This window comes from Hemitrygon akajei, chromosome 16 (assembly GCF_048418815.1).
Source record: "Hemitrygon akajei chromosome 16, sHemAka1.3, whole genome shotgun sequence".
Taxonomy (NCBI): Eukaryota; Metazoa; Chordata; class Chondrichthyes; order Myliobatiformes; family Dasyatidae; genus Hemitrygon; species Hemitrygon akajei.
This window is the reverse complement of record NC_133139.1, coordinates 90737454-90761882: the sequence shown is the minus strand read 5'-3', so window position 1 is coordinate 90761882 and position 24429 is coordinate 90737454. Positions and strand designations below refer to the sequence as shown.

Sequence of the window (24429 nt, the reverse complement as noted above, 5' to 3'; positions counted from 1 at the left end):
CTCAATGCTCCATTATCTATACATGAGATCCAGGAAGCTGTGAGACAGCTCCAAAGTGGGAAGGCCCCTGGTCCTGATGGACTCACTAGTGAATTCTATAAAGAGTTCACAGGGTTATTATCAGAGCCTACACTAAACATGTTCAATCATGCATTTAATTGTGGTCTCCCCCCACCATCATTGAGAGAAGCTACTATCTCCCTAATTCTTAAGAAAGGAAAGAGCCCTGAAGATTGTGCCTCCTACAGGCCTATCTCATTGTTAAATGTTGACTTTAAAATCTTATCTAAAACCTTAGCATTGCGATAAGAAATTGTGTTACCTTTTATCATAAAAGAGGATCAAATGGGTTTTGTAAAAGGCGTTAGATCATCTAACAATAACAGAAGATTACTTAATGTGATTCAGGCATGTCAGCAACAGGCAGTGGATGGCTTGGTGGTTTCCTTAGATGCAGAAAAGGCCTTTGATCGTGTCGAGTGGCTGTACCTTTTTTTCACTTCAGAACGATTTGGTTTGGGCAATAATTTTATTAAGTGGATGAAAGTTCTTTATAATAACCCTTTGGCTGCGATTCTCACCAATAGTATTAGGTCGGATAATTTTAGTATTCTGAGGGGCAGCCGGCAGGGCTGCCCTTTACCACCACTACTTTTCACACTGGTGATCGAGCCATTGGCTGAGGCTATTCGACAAGACCCCAAAATATCTGCTCCAGACATAGGACTAAAGTCACATAAAATTACATTGCATGTAGATGATGTTCTAATTTTCTTATCAAACCCTGCTATATCAGTGCACCACCTTATACAATGCATCAGTTCATTTAACACCTTTTCAGGTTATAAAATCAACTTTACTGAATCAGAGGCTATGCCTCTGGGGAATCTGCAGCAGGTACCTGACACTCAGGGTGTTTTCCCCTTTAAATGGTCGCAGACAGGTTTTGTTTACTTAGGCATATTTATCACATCAATTGTTCAAAGCTAACTTTACACAGTTACTTGACAAAATCAAACAAGATCTTGAGTGATGGAGCACTCTTCCCAGTTCTTGGCTTGGCCGAATATCCTTGCTCAAAATGAACATTCTTCCTCGTCTGCTCTACCCAATACGAATGATTCCAGTCATTTTTACCCAACAAATACTTTTTTAAAAATGGCTGTTTTGTTTCTTACATCTGGAACAAAAAAAGACCCTGAATTAAAATGTCTAAGTTACTGCTTCCCAGTAGTCTATGGGGTCTAGATTTTCCAGACATCAAAACATATCAATTAAGTTCCTTTTTATCTAATGTGGTTGACTGGGCTTGCAGGGACCCCTCCTCAATTTGGCTAGACATTGAAGCTTCACAAGCAAAATGCCCTCTTATTAATTTACTTTTCCTCAGTAAGATGAAGCTCGTTAAGGAATATTGTCGCAATACAATAACAATTAATACAGTCAGGGCTTGGAGGGTGGTGCATCAAATTGAGGGCAACACAGCGAAAATATCACCCTTCACTCCAATAATCGGCAGTCCAAATTTTCAGCCTGGCATAATGGATTCTGGATTTAAACTTTGGATTTCTAAGGGTATTTTCCATCCAGGAGATTTGTTTGATGAAGGGACGATGATGTATTTTAGTCAAATAGTACAGAAATTTAACATACCCAACAAGGATCTTCTTTGTTTCTTTCAGATAAGAGATTATATACAAAAAAAACATCATTGTTAACTGATTTCTATAGTTCTAACATAGAAAAGAGGGTGTTTTGTTCTAAGGGTGAAGTCTCCATCAGTACTTTTTACAGCATCCTGAGGGAATGTTCTTGTGGAGAGGCTGAGTGTCTGGGAAGGGTCTGGGAGGAAGAGCTGGGAGTAGAAATTACAGCTGAAACATAGGAAGACATCTGTGATAATGCAAAGAAGATTTCAGTTTGTAATAGAACTAAAGCATTGCAACTCAAAATTCTGCAGAGTGCCCATCTGACTCCAGATCGTCTCTCGAAATTTAATTAGGGGTTTCTCCAATGTGTTCTAAATGTAAAGTAAATACTGGAACTTTCACCCACTGTTTTTGGACTTGTCCCAAACTTCAGGCATACTGGAGTGATATTTTGGGTGAAATGGAAAAGATTCTGAAGATGGAGCTTGAACTGGACCCAGTGTCTTTTCTCGTAGGCTTATCCAGCAGTCGTATTATTAATGCACATCAGAAAAATCTTTTTAATATCCTGACTTTTTGTGCAAGGAAGAACATTTTACTTTGCTGGATATCCGACAGGCCCCTGGACTTTTTGGTTGGCGTAAATTAATCATGGAATCTCCTTTAGATTTTTTGACATGTATGGTACACTCAAAAACAAATAGTTTTCATAAAACATGGCAACCTTTTCTGCAGTGTATAGATGTAAAGCTGTCTGCTATACTAATAAGGGCTTTTGTATAGGGTGTTGTGGTGTTCTGATACCTGATATCCGTGAGGGGAAAAAATATAAATGTAAGTGTACCTGGAAAATGGAAGTTTTTTGTCATGCTGAGCAAAAAAAAAATTTTTTAAAAAGATCAAGGATCAACTTTATTTCCGTTTATACTCAGAGCCTACTTTATTAGGTATGCTCGTTAATGCAAACATCCAGATGGGGCGACTTGAGTGTCTCAACAACTCCTGATCTCCATGGGATTTTCACTCACAACAGTCTCTGGAGTTTACAGCAAATGGCATAAAAAACAAAAAAAGCACTCAGTGAGTGATGTTTCTGTGGACAAAAATGCCTTTTTAATGTGAGGTCAGGGTTCAAAGCCATTAGCCAAACTGGTTCAAGCAGACAGGAGAGGCCTTCCATTGGGTGCAAGGATGTTGCGTCCTAGTGGTCTACATTAGTTGATACTCAAGCTAGTAGGCAATCCAGGCAGTACAATAACTTATAAAGAGCTACATAATAGGTTTGTTAGCTCAGATGGAGTTCATGGACTACAAAGCACTGTATAATCATGGAGAGAAAATTGGATCAGAAACAAGATGCAGGTGCAGAATTAGGACATTTGGCCCATTGAGTCTTTTCTACCATTCCATCATGGCTGATTTATTATCTCTCTCAACCCCATTCACCTGCCTTCTCCCTGTAACCGTTAACACATTTACTTGTGGTCAAAGGTCGTCCACTTTTTTTGCCAAAGAAACTTTCTGTTGTCGTTCTGGTTGCCGTGTGTGCATTTCACTGCAAGCTGGATTACCTCAGAGAGCAGAAGTGAAAAGTTGTTTGTGAACAGGAATGAAGTGAAGTGGAGAATCTCAGAGTGGACACATGGACCTCCACTTTCCTCAGTGTAAATAAGAATGTGGACTTTGATGCACAGGATATAATCTCCAAATTGCCAAATAACACCAAACAAGAATAAGTAGTGAGCTAGAAGGAAGATAGGAATTGATTTCAAGTAGGTATAGATGGATGGTGAAATGGTGAGTGAGCAACAGATAAAGTACAATGCTGAGAAACAGGAAATATCACATGTTAGGAAGAATGAGAAGAGACAATAGAAATTTGTGAGCAGACTTCCAAAAGGAAGACACAAACAGAGATCTGGGAGATATGGGAGACACGGTGGTCAGCAGCACAGGAGCGCCGCAGGGAACCGTACTCTCTCAGGTCCTGTTCACCCTGTACACATCAGACTTCCAATATAACTCGGAGTCCTGCCATGTGCAGAAGTTCGCTGATGACACGGCCATAGTGGGGTGTGTCAGGAATGGACAGGAGGAGGAGTATAGGAAACTGATACAGGACTTTGTGATATGGTGCAACTCAAACTACCTGCGTCTCAATATCACCAAGACCAAGGAGATGGTGGTGGACTTTAGGAGATCTAGGCCTCATATGGAGCCAGTGATCATTAATGGAGAATGTGTGGAGCAGGTTAAGACCTACAAGTATCTGGGAGTACAGTTAGACGAGAAGCTAGACTGGACTGCCAACACAGATGCCTTGTGCAGGAAGGCACAGAGTCGACTGTATTTCCTTAGAAGGTTGGCGTCATTCAATGTCTGTAGTGAGATGCTGAAGATGTTCTATAGGTCAGTTGTGGAGAGCGCCCTCTTCTTTGTGGTGGCGTGTTGGGGAGGAAGCATTAAGAAGAGGGACGCCTCACGTCTTAATAAGCTGGTAAGGAAGGCGAGCTTACTGGAGAGTTTAACATCGGTAGCTGAGCGAAGGGCGCTGAGTAGGCTACGGTCAATTATGGAAAACTCTGAACATCCTCTACATAGCACCATCCAGAGACAGAGAAGCAGTTTCAGCGACAGGTTACTATCGATGCAATGCTCCTCAGACAGGATGAAGAGGTCAATACTCCCCAATGCCATTAGGCTTTACAATTCAACCGCCAGGACTTAAGAACTTTTTAAAAGCTATTATTAATGCTTTTTGAGATAGTGATTTAGATGCATATCATATTTTTTACTGAGTTAAGTATTGTATGTAATTAGTTTTGCTACAACAAGTGTATGGGACATTGGAAAAAAAGTTGAATTTCCCCATGGGGATGAATAAAGTATCTATCTATCTATCTATATTTGTTTATGCAGAGGCTAGCATGGTAACAAGTCCTCCTGCCAGCCAGAGCCACCCAATTACACCCATCTGAACAATTAAACTACTAACCCGTACACCTTTGGAATGTGGGAGGAAACCGGAGCACCTGGAGGAAACCCATGTGGTCAAGGGGAGAACGTACAACCTCTTTACAGACAGTGGTAGAATTGAGCCGGGGTCACTGGCACTGTCATAGTGTTATCCTGACTGCTACCCTACTGGGAAGAACTTCTGTCATCCAGAGAATGGTGAATACCTGGAACACACTACCCGAGAGAGTGGTGGAAGCAGAGTCTCTGACAGCATTCAAGGAATACTGTATCTAGTTGAGCAACTGAATTGTCTAGGTATAAGCGACTATTGGCTAGGTACCGAAAGCTAGGCTTAATATTTATTTATTGAGATACAGCGCAGAATAGGCCATTCCAGCCTTCTGAGCCGCACCGCCCAGCATCCCTGATTTAACCCAATTAGGGGACAATTTACAACAACCTACCGACCAGTACGTCTTTGGACTATGGACAGAAACCGGAGCACCCAGACGAAGCCTACACGGTCATGGAGAGAACATACAAACTCCTTACAGACAGTGGTGAGAATTGAACTCGGGTTGCTGGTACTGTAAGGTAACCATTATGCCATCATGCTGTCCCAAATGGAAACCTTCCACTGGCTGGTATAGACATGGTGGACAGTTACCATACTGTGTGAATCTAGGATCAAGAATCAAATTTACTGACTATATACTTTTCCGTCTATTAGGGATTTGCTGTGGTGTACTTTAAGCCACTTTTATCATGCTGTTTACATTGTAAATACATATTGGTATTTATGTATTTATGCACATTTTATTCCATACCTGTATTTTAACCTTTAACTATTTTATATAATTATTTTTTCTTCATAATTGTTGAACTTTGTTCTTTTTTATTGCATGTCATGACCTGAGCAACAGACCAGAGCACATCCCTAATACATGTAACTGTATATGGTGAAAAGTTGATACTTGATCCTTACTACATTACAAGAGTGTGTAGTAATGAGGGAGGGCAGCCCTATCAGCGGCATAACTGTCACCTGACATCTTAACTGTCTCATAATGCATTACAAATCTCACAGGAGAGCAGGGAAATTCTCTTCAGTCTCCTATCCCTAACCCTCAACCAACACCCTTAGAATGGGATCAGCATCACAATTATCCCCTCGTGGGATCTTAATCTGCACATGTTGGCCACATTATGGTAATGTGGAATTGATTCCATCAGTACTAGCCTTTAGCTTGTTTTGAAGAACTTACCGCTTGCAAGGCAGGAAATGAGCAGGAAGAGTGTGGTGAAGAAAATGATGGCCACAGTGGAGTAGATGATGCAAGCTCTTCCACAGAGAATGGTCCAGCCTCCACACGTAACCTCTCTTCTCCAGCCTTTAAAAGAAAGAAGGAGACAACTGACTGAAGTGTAATATGATAATGTTTACCAAGAAAGTCTATAATTTTGTCACGGACAGGAGTCCTGATACCAGGGGAGCTCGCTTTATGAACTGTGACTGCAGTGATCTAACATTCAAGATTCTATTCTATTTATCATATGTAAATTGAAACATACAGTGAAATTTGTCATTTCTATTATCAACCAGGGTTGACCTGCAAGTGTCGCCACTGTCAGGGGAAAACCTAGTTTGAAACGGGGTCCAGAATAGACCCTATGAACTCTGCTGCTATTGAGAGAGAGAGAGAGGGAGGCGTCCAGCACAATGAGAGAGAGACAGACAGAAACTGCTCAGAAGATTGATGTTATGGTTTCTTTGCCAGCTTGTTTATCTTTTCCCTAAGGTCACTTGTCTGCTTGTAGAGTTCCTGCAGAGAGTGGAGGGTGGAGCTGGTTGATGGACAGCTGGTGTCCAACATGTGGAGATAAAACCCAGATCCGCTGGGACACAGACAGACACACCGAGACACACCGAGACATGCCAAGACACGCCGAGACACGCCGAGACACGCCACGAGACACGCAGTGCGGACACTGGATGAGCTTTGTTGCACCCACAGGAAGGTGGGGTTTTGGAGGATCGATTCGGGGAAATCGATCAGTGGCTCACAGTGTGGAAAAGTGTGACCGGTGGGGAATTATTTGTGTGTCCACCCTTGCCTGACTGAAGAACGGCCGTACCTATCATGGTCATAGTTGGTGACCACAACAGAACTTCGGAAGACAACGGGAAGATCAACAGCATCACCTCTCACCACTCTCTCTCTCTCTCTCTCTCTCCAACGTTACTCAACTAACTACCTCGAACTGAACTGAACTCTCTTCATCACATCCTAAGACTGTACCCATTAACTTCTAGGTTTGAAAGAGTCTAGTTTTGTTCCTATTTCCACACACACATATATATATCATTGCCAACCTGTTCAATATATTTGCATTTATATTACTGTATTGCTTAATTACTAATAAACATTATCAGTTTATAGTAATACTAGACTCCAAAGTGTTTTCCTTTTCTGCTGGTTCTTAAACCCGGTCACGGGGTATGTGGCACCCCCACTCCAATGCCAACATAGCATGCCCACAATGCTCAGCCGAGCAACTCAGAACAAAACAAAACAACAATGGCAAAAATAAGCCCCATCTCTCACTCTCACCTACACATATACACTGACATTTAACCTGAGGGTAGGCGTCCAGCTCCAGCCTCAAAAGAACACAGACAAGGGCTGACAGACACAGGGCTTCGATCTCTCCAGCAAACTTTGAGAGATTCACAGACACGTTTTCAAGCAATGGACTTCAATTTCTGGACTTCTGATCTGTCCTTGGGTCTCAGTTCTCGACATCAATCCCAGAACATGCCAATCACTGAACATCAAGCCTTGAAATCTGGTCTCACCGATTTGCAAACCCAAGGCCTAAGGTTTGCCTCTGTTGACTTACGTCACATCTGGAGACAGACATGAATGACATCCGAAGCTGGAATCTGGAGCAACATATGAGGTGTTGAAGGAATTCAATGAGTCTAGCATTTTCTCTCACATTCCCTATCAACGTACCATCCACTTACACACAGGCTACAACTTACAGAAGCCATTTAACTTACTGCCCAGCACATCTTTTGGAAATTGGGAGGAAACTGGAGCATCCAGTGGAAACCCACAAGGTATCAGAACCATATTTGTTAACACTGACATATGTTGTGAAATTTGTTGTTCTGTAGCAGCAGTATAGTGCAATACTCAAACAGTAAGGTGAAATGGGAAATGATTTAAAAGATAAATAAGTAGTTGAAAAATAGCAATAGTCTCCACAGTCCCAAGGAGAATGTGTAAACTCCACACAGACCAGGGGTCAGCATTGAACCTGGGGCACTGGATCTATGAAGTCACATGAAAGCACCTTTCCCTTCACTGACTCTGTCTGTACTTCCCTCTGTCTACATTTTCCTGGCAACTACAGAGCATCAAAATACGTGCGGCTGGTTGAAAACATGCTTCAAGCATACAGAACCCTGAAGTGCAACATGTCATTGAAGATTGATTTTCTGCATTCTCATTTAGACTTCTTCGTTGCAAATCCTGGTGTTAATAATAGTGAGCACGGTGAAAGAATTCACCAGGACACTGCAGTCATGGAGAAACAATATCAGGGCAACTGGAACCTATCAGTGCTGGCTGATTATTGTTGGAGAAGCCTCAGACACTGAGTACAAACAAAAACCATCATCAAAACATTTTTAGCTTAGTTAAACTATTGCAAAGCGTCAGCACCGTTATGCAATTAAACGCATTATATTTAATAAAAGTAATTTCTTGCTTCTCCAAATTCCCACGTGATACAAGTAGTCTGAAACTATATTTGTGTTCAGCTTCAGGTGGTCCCTCTTAAACAAAAGAAAACTGAAGAAGCAACACTTACGAAAATGTTTGTTGCCCAGCACTATTACTGTCTGTGGATCACAGCCATAGCTTTTGGAGCTTTACAGTTCATAATGCTCAAGTAAAAATGACTTTTATTTGTCGTAGTACACAAAATGCTGCAGGAACTCAGTCGTTCAGGCAAAATCAGTAGAGAGAAACAGACAGTTGACATCTTGGGTTGAGACCGTTCGTCTTTCAGGATGAAATGTCTTGACCCAAAAATGCAGCCTGTCCATTTTCCTCCATAGATGCTGCCTGACTGAGTTCCTCCAGTATCTTGTATGTGGTTCCAAACTCCAACATTTGCATTCCCTTGTGTCTCCAGCATTTGGCTACAGGTCTGATGTCTACAACAGAAATGCATTTGATGCGGTTTGCGGACTTGCAAAAATATATATATCCGGAAAGACACTTAATAGCAACTTTAAAACTGGTCTCAAACTTTTCTCCACCAAAGCTGAGTGGTAGGACATCAACTTTCATATTTCAAAGAAACAGGATGGAAGTGGTATAAATTTGCTGATGATACAAATATTGTTGGCAGGATTTCAGATGGTGATGAGAGGGTGTACAGGAGCGAAATATAGCAGCTAGTTGAGTGGTATTGCCGCAATAAACTTGCACTCAACATCAGTAAGACCAAAGAGCTGATTGTGGACTTCAGAAAGGGTAAAACGAGGGAACACGAACCGATCCTCATAGAGAGATCAGAAGTGGAGTGAGTGAGCAGTTCCAAGTTCCTGTGTGTCAGTAGCTCTGAGGACCTAACCTGATCCTAACGTATTGATGCAGCTATAAAGAAGGCAAAGCAGTGGCTTTGAGGACATTTGGTTTGTCACCTAAAACATTCAACAACTTCTACAGATGGACTATGGAGAGCATTCTGACTGGCTGCATCACCGACTGGTATTGGGGGTGGGGGTGTTAATGCACAGGATCAAAAGAAGCTATTCAAACTTGTAAAATTAGTCAGCTCCATCATGGGTTCTAGGCTCTGTAGTATCCAAATCATCTTCAAGGTGCGGTGCTGCAGAAAGGTGATGTCCATCATTAAGGACCCCATTCACCCAGGACATGCTCTTTTCTCACTGTTACCATCAGGTAGGAGATACAGAAGCCTGAAGGCACACACTCAGCGATTCAGGAACAGCTTCTTCCCCTCTGCCATCCGATTCCTAAATGGACATTGAACCCATGAATACTACCTCACTGCATTTTAATTTCTGTTTTCTCACTATTTATTTAATCTAACTACTTAATAAACATACTGTGTAGATATACTTACTGTAATTTGGCATTTTTTTCTATATTTATCATTTGCTGCTGCAAATTTAACAATTTTCCTGGCATATGCGGGCGATATTAAACCTGATTCTGATTCTGAGAAGAACCCAAGGAAGTAGAGTCATGTGCTAACGACCCAGCCCTCGCTCGCTCCACTGTGGGATGTGAATTGGCTGAATTGTACGATCAAAAAGAGAAGGTTCTTCCAATTAGATTGTCACAGATGTTATTTTTCGATTATGCGTAAACAGGGCACAGCAAGTGGGAGCAACTACTGGGAGTTGTAGATAGATCATCTTGAGTATTGGGCATGGTGAATTCTGTCTAAAATCACCTGGCTATGAGCTTGCAATCAGTCTATGTATAAAAGATAATTATGTGTTTATATTTATTGTTTTTTATCATATTCTTTATGCTTATAGTGGGTTTTTTTAATCCTACATCAGATCCAGAGTAATAACCATTTTGTTCTCCTTTACACTTGTGTACTGGTACGACAATAAACATCTTAAATAAGTTAAATTTTGGTTAAAGAATAACATGTAAAAGAACTGAAACAGAATTGGCCATCTGTACAGAGAGAAAGAGAGGGAGACAGAAAGAGAGTGATTGAGAGAGCGTGGGAGAGGTGAGAGAAAGAGAGAGAGAGAGAGAAAAGAAATGGGAGAGAAAGTGACTCTGTAAGAGTGAAAGAGAGAGAGAAAGAGTGAGAGAGAGAAAGTGAGATAGCAGAAGTTACAGTTAAGGTTGCAGGTATAAGGAACAGAATAGAGAGATCCTATTAAAAGTACAGAGTCTAAGGTACTTTCTAACAAACTTACAGTAAATTTATATCACATCTTAAGGCACTATTTACCATGTTCTCATTTATATTATATTACAGTATTTGTCATCTTTGGTTGGGTTTAATGTGCTTTTTTGCCAAGTGTTTCAAGTTGTACCACTCTGTGAGTTTTAACTGATTACTTCCATTGAGATGTATTCAGACAAAACTTAGAGAATAGCTGTGAGAAAACTCTAATTCACCCCAAAACACATAATTTATTGTTTCACAGCATAGAACATAGAACGTGAAACAGGACTTCACAGGAACAGGTCCTTCAGACCACGATGTCATGCTGAGCCAATTAAACTGATAATTAAATACAAAACCTATCTACACCTACTTCACTGTGTCCATATCTTCCTGTTGTCTGCACACTCACAGGCCTATTTAAGAGCCTCCACAGATGCCTATGATATTTGCCTCCGCTACCATCCCTGGCAACTCATTCCAGGCACAAATGTCACCATTAAAGACATTACTAGCATTTACACAGAGTGGCCACTTTATTTTGTACACATCTACACCTGGTCATTATATCTAATATCCAATCATGTGGCAGCATCTCAATACATGCAAGCATGCAGACATGCGACCAAACATCAGAATTGGGAAGAAATGAAATCTGAGTGACTTTGACCATGGACTGATTGTTGGTGTCAGACGGAGTAGTTTGAGTATTTCAGAAGCTGCTGATCTGCTGGGGTTTTCACACACAACAGTCTCTGGAGTACACAAAGATTGGTGACAATGGGGTGAGAAACAAAACCATCTCATGAGAGGCAGTTCTGCGGGTGTTAATGAGAGAGGTCAGAGGAGAATGGCCAGACTGGTTCAAGGTGACAGTAACTCAAATAACCACACCAACAGTGGTGTGCAGAAGAGCATCTCTGAATGCATAACGTGTCAAACTTTGAAGTATATGGACCACAGCAGAAGACCACGAACATACGCTCAACAGCCACTTTATTGGGAACTGGAGGTAACTAAAAAATGTGACCATATTGTGTATTTTCATTATTATCCTATTGTCTGAAATCTCTTGGATTACACATGATGGCAGAATGTCTTCCCTGAAGAGTATTACTGAGACCAATTGATTACTGTGATTAGAAACATTGAAACATAGAAAAGCTACAGCACAATACAGGCCCTTCGGCCCACAAAGCTGTACCGAACATGCCCTTTTCTTAGAACTACCTAGGCTTACCCATAGCCCACTATTTTTCTAAGCTCCCTGTATCCAACCAGGAGTCTCTTAAAAGACTCTATTGTTTCCACCTCCATCACCGCCGCCGGCAGCCCATTTCACACACTCACCACTCTCTGTGTAGAAAACTTACCCCTGACATCTCCTCTGTACCTACTTCCAAGCACCTTAAAACTATGCCCTCTCGTGCTAGCCATTTCAGCCCTGGGGAAAAGCCTCTGACTATCCACACGATCAATGCCTTTCGATATCTTGTACACCTCTATCAGGTCACCTCTCATCCTCCGTCGCTCCAAGGAGAAAAGGCTGAGTTCACTCAACCTATTCTCATAAGGCATGCTCCCCAAACCAGGCAACATCCTTTAAATCTCCTCTGCACCCTTTCTATGGTTTCCACATCCTTCCTGTAGTGAGACGACCAGAATTGAGCACAGTACTCCAAGTGGGGTCTGACCAGGGTCCTATATAGCTGCAACATTACCTCTCTGCTCTCAAACTCTATCCCACGATTGATGAAGGCCTATGCTCCGTATGCCTTCTTAACCACAGAGTCAACCTGTGTAGCAGCTTTAAATGTCCTATGGACTTGGACCCCAAGATCCCTCTGATCCTTCACACTGCCAAGAGTCTTACCATTAATACTATATTCTGCCATCATATTTGACCTACCAAAATGAATCACCTCACACTTATCTGGGTTTAACGCCATCTGCTATTTCTCAGCCCAGTTTTGCATCCTATCAATATCCCGCTGTAACCTCTGATAGCCCTCCACATTATCCACAACACCCCCAACCTTTGTGTCATCAGCAAATTTACAACCCTTCCCTGCTCTTCCTCATCCAGGTCATTTATAAAAAATATCAAAGAGTAGGGGTCCCAGAACAGATCCCTGAGGTACACCACTGGTCACCAGCCTCCGTGCAGAATATGACCCGTCTACAACCACTCTTTGCCTTCTGTGGGCAAGCCAGTCCTGGATCCACAAAGCAATGCCCCCTTGGATCCCATGCCTCCTTAATTTCTCAATAAGCCTTGCATGGGGTACCTTATCAAATGCCTTGCTGAAATCCAATTACACTACATCTATGGCTCTACCCTCATCAATGTGTTTAGTCACATCCTCAAAAGTATTACTGAATATTTTTCACTGTTTCAGATTTATTTAATTACTTGAATTTAATTTCCCAGCTGACGTGAGGATATGAACTTGTTTCCCTTTTTCAGAAGTCCAGAGTGCCAGCTACACAGCCACAACCATCAGCACAAATATCACATTGCAGCTATGATGAAAAACAAAATATATATAGATATACAGGAAGAGATAAGGATGAAAATAGTGAAGCAGATGTACTTGATTAATCTGCAGATTACAAGATACAAGTTACTCCGCCTTTACTCCAAGCTGAACACCATCCTGCTTGGAAGTTTATTGCTGATCTTTCATCGTCATTGGCTATAACCCCTCACTCAACAGCATTTTCACTTGAAGGAGTACAGAGGTTCAGGAAGGTTCCTCACTACAACTTCTTCAAGCGTAGTCAAGAGAACACTGGCCTTGGCTGCAGCGATGACACTGGGAGGATGAAGTCAGAATTTCTCCGCTCTACGAGTTAATCCCAATGATCCTGGGTTGTGACAGTTTGTGTTACTGCACTAATATCAGAGCCTCGGGCAATTGATCTAGAACAGGGGTTCCTAACCTATGTTCATAGACCCTTGCTTAATGGTACTAGTCCATGGTACAAAAAAGGTTGGGAACCCCCAAACTGGATTAAAGAGCCACACAGCACAGGAACAAAACCTTTGGTCCACAACATCTGTGCTGAACATGATGTCAAATTAAACTAATTCCATCTGAAAGCACATGATCCACGTCCTTTCATTCTCTGTCTGATCATGTGTCTAAGTGCTTCTTAAACATTGCCATCATATCTGCTGTCACCATCTCCCCGGCAGCCATTTTAGACATGTAGAACTCCCAGTCTAAAAATAAACATGCCTTGCACATTCCTTTGAAACTTATCCTTGTCATCTTTATAGAGATCATCGATAGTTAATGAAATTCAGTTTGATACTCTCATGCTTAGAGTCCGTCACCTGTCTGTGTCTCCCTGAATAATTTCACTTTAGTCCCTTTCAGTTCACAGGTTGGGGGATCTCACTGAAACCTCATGAGGAAAGTTTAGGTAATGTGGATATGGAGAGGATGTTTCCAAAAGCGGGAGACTCAAGGACCAAAGGGCACAACCTTGGAATAGAATGAAGTTCTTTTAGAACAAAGATGAGGTGGAATTTCTTTAGCCAGAGGGTGGTGAATCAGTGGAATTCAGTGCCACAGATGGTAGTGGACCAGATTGGGTGTTTTTAAAGCAGAGTATGAAAGATTCTGAATTAGTTAGGGCATTAAAGGTTATGGGGAAAAGGCAGGAGAATGGGGTTGAGAAGGAAAGTAAATCTACCGTGATGGAATGACAGAGGAGGCTCAATAGGGTGGACGGCTGAATCCTGCTCCTACGTCTTATAGTCTTACTGTTTTATGGATTAAGGAAAAGACTCAAGTACACCTTTTCTCCTTGGAGTGACGGAGGATGAGAGGTGACCTGACAGAGGTGTATAAGATGATGAGAGGCATTGATCGTGTGGATTGTTAGAGGCTTTTTCCCAGGGCTGAAACGGCTAACATGAGAGGGCACAGTTTTAAGGTGCTGGGGAGTAGATACAGAGATGTCAGGGGTAAGATTTTATGCAGAGTGGTGAGTGTGTGGAATGGGCTGCCGGCAACAGTGGTGAAGGAGGATACAATAGGGTCTTTTAAGAGACTCCTGGATAGGTACATGGAGTTTAGAAAAATAGAGGGCTATGGGTAACCCTAGTAATTTCTAAGGTAGGGACATGTTCGGCACAACTTTGTGGGCCGAATGGGCCTGTATTGTGCTGTAGGTTTTCTATGTTTCTATGTTTACACCACAAATGCCACCAGAAAGTGACTGAAGCAAATGGGACTCTTTTTATAATAAATTTCCCATATAATCCCATAATCCATAAAAATCTCTCTACATAGCATGACCTGGCTTGTAAATCTCGAGTACTATGTAAGATGGGTGTCTAGATTATTAGACTGGTAAACTGGTTTATTGTACGAACTTACTAATTTAACAGTCTTACTTACTGCCTGTTATGGCACTGTCGTTTAGGGCGGCAATGGAGGTCTTTCATCTCTGGCAGTGTTCAGGCCCTCCTTCATCATGTCATGTAGGTCCCGGGTGGAGACTCAGGGATACCATCACACTCAGGATTCTTCGTTGCTGTTTACGTAACAATTGTGTTTGACCAGTCAGGGTTGTTAGCCCTGAGCTGAACCCCCAACCTGGAGGGCTGGTGGACCACTCTTCATCTGGCCTTTACCCTTTGACCTGGCATGGGTGACCCTACCAAGAGCCAAAGCATAAAGCCATGACTCCAGCCAAAATAGCTCTCGGGGCCTTTGAGGCACACAAGACTCCAAACCCTATGACAAGATCGTGGTTCTCTTGAAGGTTGACAATGTACAACCTATCAATTTACCAATGGTCACATGTAATGGGATATAGTGAAAGACAGACAGACAGACATACTCTATTGATCCCGAGGGAAAACATGTTTTGAATGCCATCCAGACAGATTATCAAGGCAAGAAAAAATAATAACACAATGCAGAATAAAGTGTTACAGAAAAAGTGCAGTGCAGGCAGACAATATGCAAGGCCATTCAAGTCAAGTCAAGTCAAGTCACTCTTATTGTCATTTCGACCATAACTGCTATGTACAGTACATAGTAAAAATGAGACAACATTTTTCAATTGTGAGTTCAAGACTCCATCTTATTGTACTAGGGAAGCATTCAATAGCCTTCCCACAGTGCGATAGAAGCTGTCCTTGAGCTTGGTGGAATGTGCTTTCGGGCCTTTTATCTTCTCCCCTGCAGGAGTATGAAGAAATGAGAATGTTCGGGATGGGAGAGGTCTTTGATTATGTTGCTTTACAGAGATAGTGAGAGATGTAGTATTAGAAAACAAAGACAAAAGATGCGCACAAGATGCTGGAGGAACTCAGCAAGTCAGACAGCATTCATGGAGGGAAATAAACAGTCAATGTTTTGGGCCAAGACCCTTCATCACAGTTCTGTGTGTGTTGCTCAGAATCCCTTGTTAGAATCAGAAAATGCAGGAAGTTCTCAGCTCAGGTCAAACGGTAGAGGCCAGACGACTAAGAGTGTCCACCGGTCCTTCGGGTTCGGGGGTTCAGCTCAGGGCTAACAACCCTGACCGGTAAAACAACATTGTTATGGAAACAGCAAAGAAGAATCCTTCTACATTTGAGTGTGACGATATTCCTGAGTCTCCACCCGGAACTTGAAAGACCAACAATAGTGAAAACCGAGAGAAGCTACTGACATGACGAAGGAAGCCCTGAACACCACCAGAGATGGACCTTCAGTGCTGCCCTAAATACCAACAGTGTAATGGGGAGTAAGTAAGTTCCACTTCCAACGCAGCCTGTCTCATACAACCACCAGTCTGTATGAAAAACCTGCATCTCAGGTCCTCTTCAAATCTTTCTCTTGTCATCTTAAAACTATGACTTCCACTTTATTTTCTATTTTATTTAGAGACACAACGTGGTAACAAGCCCTTTGGCCTAATGAGCCAGTGCTGCCCAATTATTCCACCTGTCCAATTCACCTACTAGTATGTATGTCACCGGAATGCGGGGGGAATGCCAAGCCACCCAGAAGAAACCAATGCAGTCACAGGGAGAATGAACAAACACAGTCCAGACAGCGATGGGAATTGAACCCCGATCGCTGATTGCTGGTGCGGTAAAGCGTTACACTGATCCCCAGACTACTATGCTGCCATTGTTAATCATTTTAACATTTCACATGTCAGTACTCATCTAAGGTTGGGAATCTGGGAAATGTACTGTCTGAGAAGAGACCATTCAGTACACATCATCCTTAATGGTCAAAACATCGTTTTAGATTGAACCCCTCCCAGCCAGGCAAGTCAAGCTCTCCACTTCTCACCCAGATACCGTACATTGAAAGTTTACCCTCCATCAGCTTTTCAGACAATGGTTTCCGGGCACCTAGAACAGTTGGGTGAAAGAATTGCTCCTTTACTGCCCTCTATTGTTCTCTATACTGCCCTCCTGATTTTCTGGTAACAAAAACAGGTGCCTTCTCTGTACCATAATAATACAATTATGTAGTCATCAATTATAGCTCCTTTGAATGTCTTCAATGCTTTAATTGGCAGTTCTGATCTAGTGGAGCCCTATTTCCTCTTCCAGAGTAAAGTGGAATGTTAATATCTTCAATTCAGGCATTCCTTGTCATTTTGCTTAGGGCAAGATTTCTAATGAGTTTTACTGTCTCAGTGATCTGAATGGTTTAGATAAGACAGATGGAAACCATTCCCATGCGCAGATTGATTGATTGTGGGGACTCAGACAAGTGCAGAATGGTACTTTACAGTACCACCATCTCACGTTCAATTCCCATGCTATCTGCAAGGAGCTTGTATGTTCTCCTCATGACAATCAAAAGACATACAGTGGCATGCAGAAGTTTTTCTTCTGATGACTGTTCCACGAAGGTTATATTTGTGTAGGTGTTGCTGCACAGTAGAACAGTGCACCACCACTCCAGAGTCTGCCAAATCTTCCTGAAGGTCCTTTGCAGTCAAACGGGAGTTTTGATTTGCCTTTCTAGCAATCTTACGAGCAGTTGTCTTGGAAAGTTTTCTTGGTCTTCCAGACCTCAACTGTTCCTGTTAACTGCTATTTCTTAATTACATTAGGAACTGAGGAAACGGCTACCTGAAAATGCTTTGCTATCTTCTTATAGCCTTCTCCTGCTTTGTGGGCATCATTTATTTTAATTTTCAGAGTGCTAGAGTCGGCTGGTGGCGTAGTGGCATCAGTTCCGGACTTCGGAGCGAAGGCTCCTGAATTCAAATCCAGCCGGCTCCCTTGCACACTTTCCATCCATGCTGGGTTAAGCATCGAGCTAGCAACTCAGCCTCGTAAAAACAAGAAATCCTGCCAGAAAAACATCGTTACAACAGTGTCCCAATGACTCTTCTTCTTCTCAGCTGCTTAGAGGAGCCCATGGCTGCTGATTGTTGGGACAAGTTTTGAGGAGTCAGGGTATTTATAAAGCTTTGAAATTTGCATCACCTGGCCTTTCCTAATGATGACTGTGAACAAGCCAAAGCCCTAACAAGCTAATTAAGGTCTGAGACCTTGGTAAAAGTTATCTGAGAGCCCAAATCCCTTGGGGTGCCCAAACGTTTGCATGGTGCTCCTTTCCTTTTTTTTCACTCTAAAATTGTACAAAACAAAAATAATACACTAATCTTGCTTAAAATGTTGAAAAGAATGTTTCATCTTTAATTTTATGACTTTTGGAGATCAGTTCATCTTTTACTCACTTAACCCAGGCAACCTGTTCATATTCTGTACCTTCACAGTATAGTCCAGGTCAATTTTGACCCGGCCCAAGAATCCCCTCATAACAAGTGTCTATACCAAATTTTGAACCACAGATCTATTTAGAATGTATAAATAGCCTATCTGACATTAATAAATGAATGATTAATCCTTAATTAATGTTTCAGAGATCTAAAATCCATTTCAATAGATACGGGTCAAATTTGACCCGGAACAGCCTCAACGTACAAAAGTTTATAGCACCTGTACAAAAGTATAAAATTTTTAAATATTTTCATTTTCACACATTTTGGGTCACTTCAGGAAATTTTCAGCTAAAAGAAATGGCATTTAGGGTGTTTTTACTGCTGTGAAATGTCAAAATGAGTCAAATTTGACCCGAACAGTATGTAAAGGTTAACTATTTACAGTAACAGAAATTTTGACCAGGGTTGGTAGTTTAATTGGTCATTGTAATTTGTCCTGTGATTAGGCTGGGGTTGCATCATGGGATTGCTAGGGGATGTGTCTCAAAGTGCCAAAAGGGTCAATTCTGTGCTGTATTTCAATAAACTAAAGTAAAACCTTCTAAAAATTGAGTGCAAAATACAAGAAAGATGCACTTATACAGGCAGAGGCTATATTGTGGAACTCACCTTCTCTAGAAATGATTGGTGGAAATGGATTCGGTCAGAGAATTGAATATACATTGGGATACACAGTCAGGGAACTGGATATACATTGGGATATACACAGCCAGGGAATTGTATATATACAGGGATAGTCAAGATGGCGCTATGCAGTGACTCCTTTGCTTGCATCTTCAGAAACAGTTCTATTTCCATCTTTAATATCTCTATTTTTCCCGTTCAGGGTTCTTTTGAAGACCCTAACCTGGAGTTACACGCTGACTGCAGTTCTTTGCAGGAATGGGACCCGCTCTTGGGGTGTCACGACTGGTCATTACCCTACATGCCAAGGAAGCGGCCTAAGAGTTCGGCTCACCTTTGATGGCCTACGATCGTGGGGTTCTGGAGACAGGTGGATCAAAGGTCGGTGTCCCAGACCGGTGTGTCGTGAGAGCTGGAAGGTATTTGGCTGTGCGCCCAGAGACGTGAGATCTTTGGACACAGAGCTTGGAAAAAGTGATGCAATGGACCTTTAAGACTGTGAACCAGCGAGTTGTTTGTTATGTCTCCCCTCTCGCTGTGAAATGGAGACATCTCTTTCTCCCTTATTACAGAGAGAGAGAGCCTGTGGTGAACGCGTTGTCTTTGGAGTGCTGCAAGTCTGTGTCTTTGCTCATGCTTGAATGCTTGGCGGCGGGGGCCGGTGCTTTCTTTTGCCAGTGAAAGGGAAGGAGGATTGTCGCTTTCTGTCGCTTACACACTGGAGGGAGGGGAGTTGGGGCGGGACATTAGGGTTCCAACATTTAACTGTCATTAATTCTTTGGAGCACTCCTCTGTTTTCGTGGATGGCTGTGAAGAAAAAGCATTGCAGGATGTATATTGTATACATTTCTCTGACCTTAAATGTACCTTTGAAACCTTTGATATACACAGTCAGGGTATTGGATATACATTTGATAGGGCCGCACGGTTGCTCAGCCAGTGGAGCCGATGCCTTGCGGAGCCAGCAATCCAGTTTCCATCCTGAATTCAGGTGCTGTCTGTGCAGAGTTTGCACGCTCTCCCTGTGACTGTGAGTTTCTCCTCCTCCCACATCTGAAGAGTGGCCAGCTAATTAGCCACTGTAAATTGCCCCAAGTGTGGAGGTGAGGGGTAGTATCTAGGAACGCAGGGAGAATAAATTGGGATTGATGTGAGTTTGGTGTAAATGGGTGGTTGTTGGTCGGCCGGCAGGGAAGGCTATTTCCATATTCTATCTCTTTATAGTTCTGTTTGAGGAAGAATACTTTTCAGGATTGTGTGTAAATGCATGGAATAGAAAGACCAGGACGTTCTTCTATGAACCAGTGTACACATGACAGGCTAACGTCTTGACTATGTGTTGCAACAATTCTCAACTCCATGGCAACCAAGGAAAAAGATTCCCAAACTTTACCTATCAACGTCTCTGTGTTTTATTATTTTGAACACGTGGGATGTAAACTGAGAGACTTTAAAATCCACCAGGCATTTTTATTTTTAATCCTATATCAATTTTCTTTTATTGAGAAGCGCTTTGAATAATGAACTCAATCCCAACTGGTGAGCAGCGATTCCCGTGGCTTACTTGTGCAGAGCAATTAGTTTTCAAATGCAAATGGGGATACAACCTTTAAGAGTCTCCCCGGTTTCATCCCACATGTTAAAGTTGTATGTCTTAGTAAGAGTTTCCTTCTACATCTGAAGTTGTGGGTGTACTATGTTGATTCCAGAAGCATGGCTGCCCACTGTATATCGTCATTGTCACAAACAATGCATTTTGCTGTCTATTTCAAGGTTTTGATGTATAAATGACAAATAAAGCTAATCTTTATCCTTAGCTTTATAACATTTAAAAGGCATTTAGACAGGTACTTAGTTAGGAAAGACATAGAGGATAATTTCCTTGTGCTGTGGAATGGGACTACCATTGATAGAAATTACAATCAGTACTGAGGGCTGAATTTCTACACTGTGCGATTTGATGATTTCAAATATTTTATAAATGTTTTAATCTGGGTTGCAGACTTGGGAGTTGTTGTTGAAACTAATGTTTCAAAGTACATTTATTATCAAAGAATGTATATATTATACAACCTTGAGATTTGTTTGATTACAGCTAGCCACAAAGAAGACCGAAAGAACCCAATTAAAAAAAGACCAACAAGGTTCTGAAAAAGGGGAAAAACATAAATCGCACAAATAATTGAAGCGAGCAACCAGTATTTTCAGCCCATCTTTGAATGTATATCCTTAGATCGCAAATCAAAAACATAGCGTCTTCAGAACTGAGGACTGTGCTGAATTTTGGATTTTTCCTGATTTTGAACAATGTGCATAGAGTGGGATTTGCTGATACAAAATAAATCTTACTTCAATACCAATTAGGTTGTTGGTTATGCTGCTTATTCATACTGCGATGTCGACCAATTCCAAGCCATGGCACTGGAGTTACTTATAAACTAGTCCAGCCCTGAATCACAACTATTATTCCAATAGATTTGTGGATACCATTACTAAAGCCAGTTGTTCTTTTGTATACATGTACATATATATGTGGGTACAGTATTTAATTAATTGTATCAAAGTTCCCCAGCTGCTTTAACTCATCATTTCATTTAAGGGTAATATAATTATTGTGCTTCTGTGCCTCCCATTTGAAGATTCTGTGAGATTGTTAGTGTTAGTTTAAATGTTATTCAGTTAAAAATACCTCAGTCCCTGGTAAATATATTTTTCAAAATCTTATTTGAAAGTAAGATCATCATCTGTGTCGCAGGAACAAAGGCAAATTTATACGATATCGTACATATTTGTGACCATTCAGCCCATCAAACTTCATCTTCTGCTGTGCTATATCTCACCTTTTCCCGGCAGCCTTGTTTTTATCTTTGAAAATTCTCTTTCCAACAGAATCTCCTCAGATCCCATCAAAAACAAAGCACCCTTATAACTGATGGTGGATTTTGGATTGCTTCTGGACTTTGGACAATGTGCATAGGGAGGTAGGGTTGGAGGATTTGAGAAAAAAAGAAATAACATTTACTTCATTACCAAATAAGCCATTGGTTATGCTTCTTGTCTGTAGTGCTACAAGTCAGCCTTTTCACCAGATGGTGTTGGTAAATGGGCAGAGGATACCAGAGGGATTTCACAAGGACAACTCAGACCAGCTCAGGTGGGATCTAAGATCACTCAAGTCACCTCAAGCTACAAGGAGATCATGTAAGCAAATAGTGAAGATGTGAACTATTCCATGTTGCCCTGCTCAGTATTTAAAGAATAAGACAGAATTTCACTCGAATTACAATGAGTAATTTCCAGGAATATCTAGCTTTCAGACAGGGAGACCTTAAACTGAATCTACTTACATTCTCCTTTCAGGGGCACTGAATCAACCACAGCTTGCAACATTGATAATGTTCTCCCCTCTCCCCCTCCCTATTTTCAGTACATCGTTTTAAAACCATCTGTCTGTCTATTTACTGAGGCCTTCACTGGTGGAATGACCAACTTGTTGTAAACTCTGACAGATGCCCAACAGATATTCCATGAATGAAATAAAAGCAGGAAAATACTGGAATCACTCAGGAGGTCAGTCAGCCTCTGTGATAAGAGAAACAGTTACATCTTCAAATCTGGAATCCTTTCACGGACATGATACTCTCTCCACACATGCTGTTTGGCCTACTGAGGTTTTCCAGCATTATGGCATTATCCATTTTATTTCAGATTCCCAGCATCTGCCATTTCAATTTAATTATCCATTTTTATTTCAGATTCCCAGCATCTGCCGTTTCAATAAAATTGTCAATTTTTATTTCAGATTCCCAGCATCTGCTGTTTCAATTTAATTATCCATTTTATTTCAGATTCCCAACATCTGCCGTTTCAATTTAATTATCCATTTTATTTCAGATTCCCAGCATCTGCCATTTCAATTTAATTGTCCATTTTATTTCAGATTCCCAGCATCCGCCATTTCAATTTAAATATCCATTTTATTTCAGATTCCCAGCATCTACCATTTCAATTTAATTATCCATTTTTATTTCAGATTCCCAGCATCTGCTGTTTCAATTTAATTATCCATTTTATTTCAGATTCCCAGCATCTGCCGTTTCAATTTAATTGTCCATTTTATTTCAGATTCCCAGCATCTGCCGTTTCAATTGAATTATCCATTTTATTTCAGATTCCCAGCATCTGCCGTTTCAATTGAATTATCCATTTTATTTCAGATTCCCAGCATCTGCCGTTTCAATTTAAATATCCATTTTATTTCAGATTCCCAGCATCTACCATTTCAATTTAATTATCCATTTTTATTTCAGATTCCCAGCATCTGCTGTTTCAATTTAATTATCCATTTTATTTCAGATTCCCAGCATCTGCCGTTTCAATTTAATTGTCCATTTTATTTCAGATTCCCAGCATCTGCCGTTTCAATTGAATTATCCATTTTATTTCAGATTCCCAGCATCTGCCGTTTCAATTGAATTATCCATTTTATTTCAGATTCCCAGCATCTGCCGTTCAATAAAATTGTCAATTTTTATTTCAGCTTCCCAGCATCTGCTGATTTGATTTAATTTTTGTTTCTTTCAGGAGCATCCGATTAGCATGAGTTGTGATGCAGGCTGCAAACTGCTTTTTACCTTGCTTCCCTCGAAGTGCTGCGCTGCCCCGCTGGTGGTTGCAGAAGTTGCTGTAAACGTTTTCATCTTCCGCACTTCCACGGGCGACGTGGAAGTTGGTGTAAGTTGGATCATGAGCCATGAAACCGGACGAGCTGTGACTGTAGATAGTCTAGCCCATGGAAACAGAATAACTAGCAAGTAAGAAGCTGCTCTGGGGATTTTACTTAAATGACAGGTGGGCAGGGTGTTGCTATTTTGACTTTATTCGTCAGTCGAGTTTGACTCTGAAAGCTTCAGTTCAAAGCTGTGTTCAGAAGGAAGGTGATGTTATCAATAACACTTCCTCTGCTTATCTCAGATCAAATGACGCCTTTGCCCTCCACACTGTATAGCATAAAATCAGAAAAATGTTGGAAGAGTTCAACGATTCATGCAGCACCAGTTGAGAGAGAGAGAGAGAACAGTGGTAATATTACAAGTTGATGAATTTTCATCAAAACTGGTTCTAATTTCAGTTTCCAAGCAAGCACAGTCATTTGCCTTCAGACTTAAATTTGTTTATTTTTTCCTGAATCAGGCCAATGCTTGCTTCAACAACATGTTTACTATTCTTTTTTTTAATTTTTAATTTTTTTTTTATTGAGTTTTCAATGGTTACAGAAGAAGAAAAAAAAGTTATCAACCCTTCCCCCCTCCCCTTAACCCCTCCCCCCTAACATATCCCTATAGAAAGAAGGAAAAAGAAAGAGAAGAAGAAAGAAAGAAAGAATGCCTGGATATCGAAAGATCCCCACATGCTCCACGGCGTTCATAATAACTTTAGTATATATATTTATTTCTTTCCCCAAATAACCAATAAGTT

At 41.3% G+C, this 24429-nt stretch overlaps 1 protein-coding gene across 2 annotated transcripts in view; it reads right to left on the bottom strand.

Moving 5' to 3' along the window:
- Window positions 1-23737, bottom strand: part of LOC140740292 (uncharacterized) — an 86119-nt gene extending 62382 nt beyond the window's left edge. For both annotated transcript variants that reach the window (XM_073069435.1, XM_073069436.1), the window contains exons 1-2: window positions 23586-23737; window positions 5873-5998 (exon numbers count right to left, since the gene is read on the bottom strand). In XM_073069435.1, coding sequence (XP_072925536.1) covers window positions 5873-5998; window positions 23586-23706 — 247 coding nt within the window. In that variant the 5' untranslated portion in view covers window positions 23707-23737. The remainder of the gene's footprint in view (window positions 1-5872; window positions 5999-23585) is intronic.
- Window positions 23738-24429: the final 692 nt, after the last annotated feature.